Raw genomic sequence first — 3,409 nt, forward strand, 5'->3', positions numbered from 1 at the left:
TAATATATAAAACATAATATAATAAAATAATTCTATTCAGAGTACTTAAAAATATAATTAAAATCATGAACATACAAATATAATAATAAAATTTGCACGGTAAACAAGTAAACATATTTTTTATTATACGTAAATTATTTTAAAAAATGAATATCATGTCTCATGTTAAATCATTATAGGACCGGTACAACAATCTAATATTTTTGATGTACATTGTGATAGGGTAAAAAGATTTACTGATTTAAATTTAAAACACTTCACAAAATTAACAAATAATAAATAAATAATTTTTATAAATATTTTATTTTAATTCAAAATAATGCATTCTTACAAGTAATTAATTTTTACACCATTTAAAATTCTTGAGGAAATAAACTTCATTCATGATAAAATTATAATAAAATTACTCTCACTTATAGAATAGAATTGTGACTTTTGTATAAAAAAAATCTTGTTAAGGACATGAAGAACAAACAAAATGATCATCTTTAATTGCAGTGAAAATAATTGACAACGCATCACACAAAACATATTGATTAGAAAATTCTTCACACCATTCTTTCATCTACAATTCAAATTACAAATACCAGAAGTAGAACAAATAATTGAAAAATCACCATTCAAATAAAAATCACTTATATATTGAATGAATGATCAGAATATAATATATATAGACCATGAAAAAGCTCAAATTTTTTAAAATTGACAATTCGCAGCTAGTAAAACTTGTTGATGTTCAATTTTAGGGTCATTTATTTTATTGAAACAACATAAAACATTGTTAATTGATATTCTGAAAGAAAATTTTGAAGCACTTCCAGTCTAAAATCACCATTCACAAATCGAAAATTATATTAATAGAGCAAGTTAACGATAGAAGCTAGAACACTAACAAATTCCATAAATTCTGTAAATAATGCTCATCAGCTGTCAGTTATTATGTCTATCACTGTGCAATACACAGTGCACTATTTCATGAGTATTAAAATTATATAACAGCATCAGAGTTTTCCTTCTTGAAGAAACCATGAACACACAACTAGAACATTTACCAGAACTCAGATTCCACAACTTAGGCTTGAGATGTACCAGCTTCTTGAGATGTACCAATTTACTGGATAAATATATTGAAAGAGGATCTCAGCATGTTACATTAACTCCAATGCAAAATCAATGAAAAAATACTAATCACATGAAATATAAAAGGAAAATATTTGAATACAATAATTAATCAAAATTATGAAATACTTGATGCCAATTATAAAAAAATATATACAAAAAAAATGAAGCTAAAATTAAACGAGATATCTTGACAGAAAAAAAAAATAGAAGCAATAGCATTAATAGTTAGGATGATTTATGATAGGTAGCAGCTATAATTACTCATGCAAAGAACTTAACAATCAAATATAATTATGAGTCACAATCTAAGAACCTTATGATAAAGTAATCACAGAACAAAACCACATTATTAAAATAAAAATACATTCACACACACAACAACAAAGTCATAACTAAAATAAACAAATTAAAATGACAAGACACACCCTAAATATAAATAAATGATGATGGTACCTGCTTAATAACAATCCCTCTGACATGGAGGGTATTATCGAATTTGTGCCACACTTCGCCATAAAAGGTTTCAAATGCATTATCAGCAGAGCGTGCAGTAAAAGTAATGGAAAACGTAGGGCCACATTGCCTCTTAACATAGACAAGCTCATGAAACTCAAACCTCCTCTCCTACGTAGTAATAACAAGAATAAAAATAATCATTAGTGAATGAGATTATAGACATAAATAAAACTCAATAAAACAAAAACCATCATAGACACAACATTTTGGTCATTGTAGAGTTGCAAGCATCGCTTAGCCAAATTAGTCACACGTTGCTTATCAACCTCATTAAGTATAAAGGGTGCAATTCTGCCAAGTATTGGAGGTGACTGTAAACAAAATAAAAAATAAAAAAAAAAACTAAAGAGTTAAATTATGAGATTATATAAAAAAGCATAAAACAGAACACAGAGACAAAAAAAATAAAGCGTGTGGTGAATTTAAAAGCACCTGCTGGGGGCGTCGAAGATAATCACGAAGTTGTTCACGAGTAATCACCGGTATATTCGGTATACCATCCACACCGACAGAAATCACACGTTGTTTATCAACGGGTGCAATTCCGCCAGCAGGTAATGGAACTGACTATAAACAAAAAATAAAAATAAAAAAAACTAAAGAGTTAAATTATGAGATTATATAAAAAAGCATAAAACAGAACACAGAGAAAAAAAAATAAAGCGTGTGGTGAATTTAAAAGCGAGAAAAAGATAAATAAGTCCTGACATTTTGTCCTACGAACATTTTTTTTTGTTGACCATTAAAAAATACTTTTAAGTCTCTGATCTTCATAAAATTTGGACGAATCAGTCTCTGACGTAGGCATTTAAACGGGGGGACTGATCCGTCCAAGTTTTGTAAAAGTCAGGGACTTAAAAGTATTTTTTAATAGTCAGAGACAAAAATATTCGCGGGACAAAAGGTAAGAAATCTATTTGTCATTTTCTCTTTAAAAGCAGCTGGAAGCGTCGAAAATAATCATCAAGTTGTTCACTGAAAAGCACCTCGCGTCGTCGAAAATAATCATCAAGTTGTTCACGAGTAATCACCGGTAAATACGGTATACCATGCACACCATCCCAACCTCTTTGATCTCCGGCAGAATTCATATCTCTCTCTAACTATCAACCTGATTTCAGAATCAATCAATAAATAACAACGAAACAGGAGAGAAGCACACGGAGTTTCAATTCGGTGATGCACAAAATCACACATGTGAATCGGAGAAGAGAAGGCGGAGGATTTGTTATTTTTTACTGGTGCCTTCAATGTTGAATTCACGGAGGTAAGTCTTGTTTATTGGGCTTATACGTTGGGCTTTTTGTTGGGCTGCTTGTTGGGTTTATTTTCATGATTTTTACTACTTGGTACATGTTCTTGTAGCAAAAATAGTAATATACATATAAATTTAGTTAACATGTCTTCAGATTAAGTACTAAAAAAATTGTATAAAAAAATTTAAAAAATATATAAATTTCTAAAAATGATTAAAAGATGCTGAGCCTTCTCAATAATGTGAATAAAATATACATAAGTATATATTATATAACAAATCATTACTACTTTGTGCTTGCTCTTAAACTAATTGCATATATACACAATATAAATAATAATTGTGAATCTTAGTTCATCTCCAAATTTTCTCTTAATATTTAAAAGAATAAAAATTTAAATACATATGTTATTTTTTTAATATAATATACACCAAGAAATTGTATACATAAATTTAAATAGAACTAGAGAAAAAAAAAGAATAATAATGCAGCAAAATAAAAAGCAATCTGGTCAT

The 3,409-nt window shown here is 28.4% G+C and overlaps 1 protein-coding gene across 1 annotated transcript; it reads right to left on the minus strand.

Moving 5' to 3' along the window:
* Positions 829-2,755, minus strand: LOC110267223. The gene is made up of 5 exons (XM_021112405.1): positions 2,625-2,755; positions 2,071-2,205; positions 1,842-1,949; positions 1,576-1,746; positions 829-1,114 (listed from the first exon to the last, which is right to left on the minus strand). Exons 1-5 carry the CDS (start codon positions 2,727-2,729, stop codon positions 1,112-1,114), a joined length of 522 nt encoding a protein of 173 aa, XP_020968064.1. The 5' UTR covers positions 2,730-2,755; the 3' UTR covers positions 829-1,111.

The sequence above is a fragment of the Arachis ipaensis genome, chromosome B09, assembly GCF_000816755.2.
Source record: "Arachis ipaensis cultivar K30076 chromosome B09, Araip1.1, whole genome shotgun sequence".
Lineage (NCBI taxonomy): Eukaryota > Viridiplantae > Streptophyta > Magnoliopsida > Fabales > Fabaceae > Arachis > Arachis ipaensis.

Bases quoted from the DNA above. Each gene is read 5' to 3' on its own strand.
- LOC110267223 (XM_021112405.1), bottom strand. From the start codon at position 2,729: ATGAATTCTGCCGGAGATCAAAGAGGTTGGGATGGTGTGCATGGTATA. The intron at 2,206-2,624 runs GTGCTTTTCAGT...TTTTGTTTATAG, and splicing joins ATTATTTTCGACGACGCGAG to TCAGTTCCATTACCTGCTGG. The intron at 1,950-2,070 runs GTGCTTTTAAAT...TTTTGTTTACAG, and splicing joins ATCTTCGACGCCCCCAGCAG to TCACCTCCAATACTTGGCAG.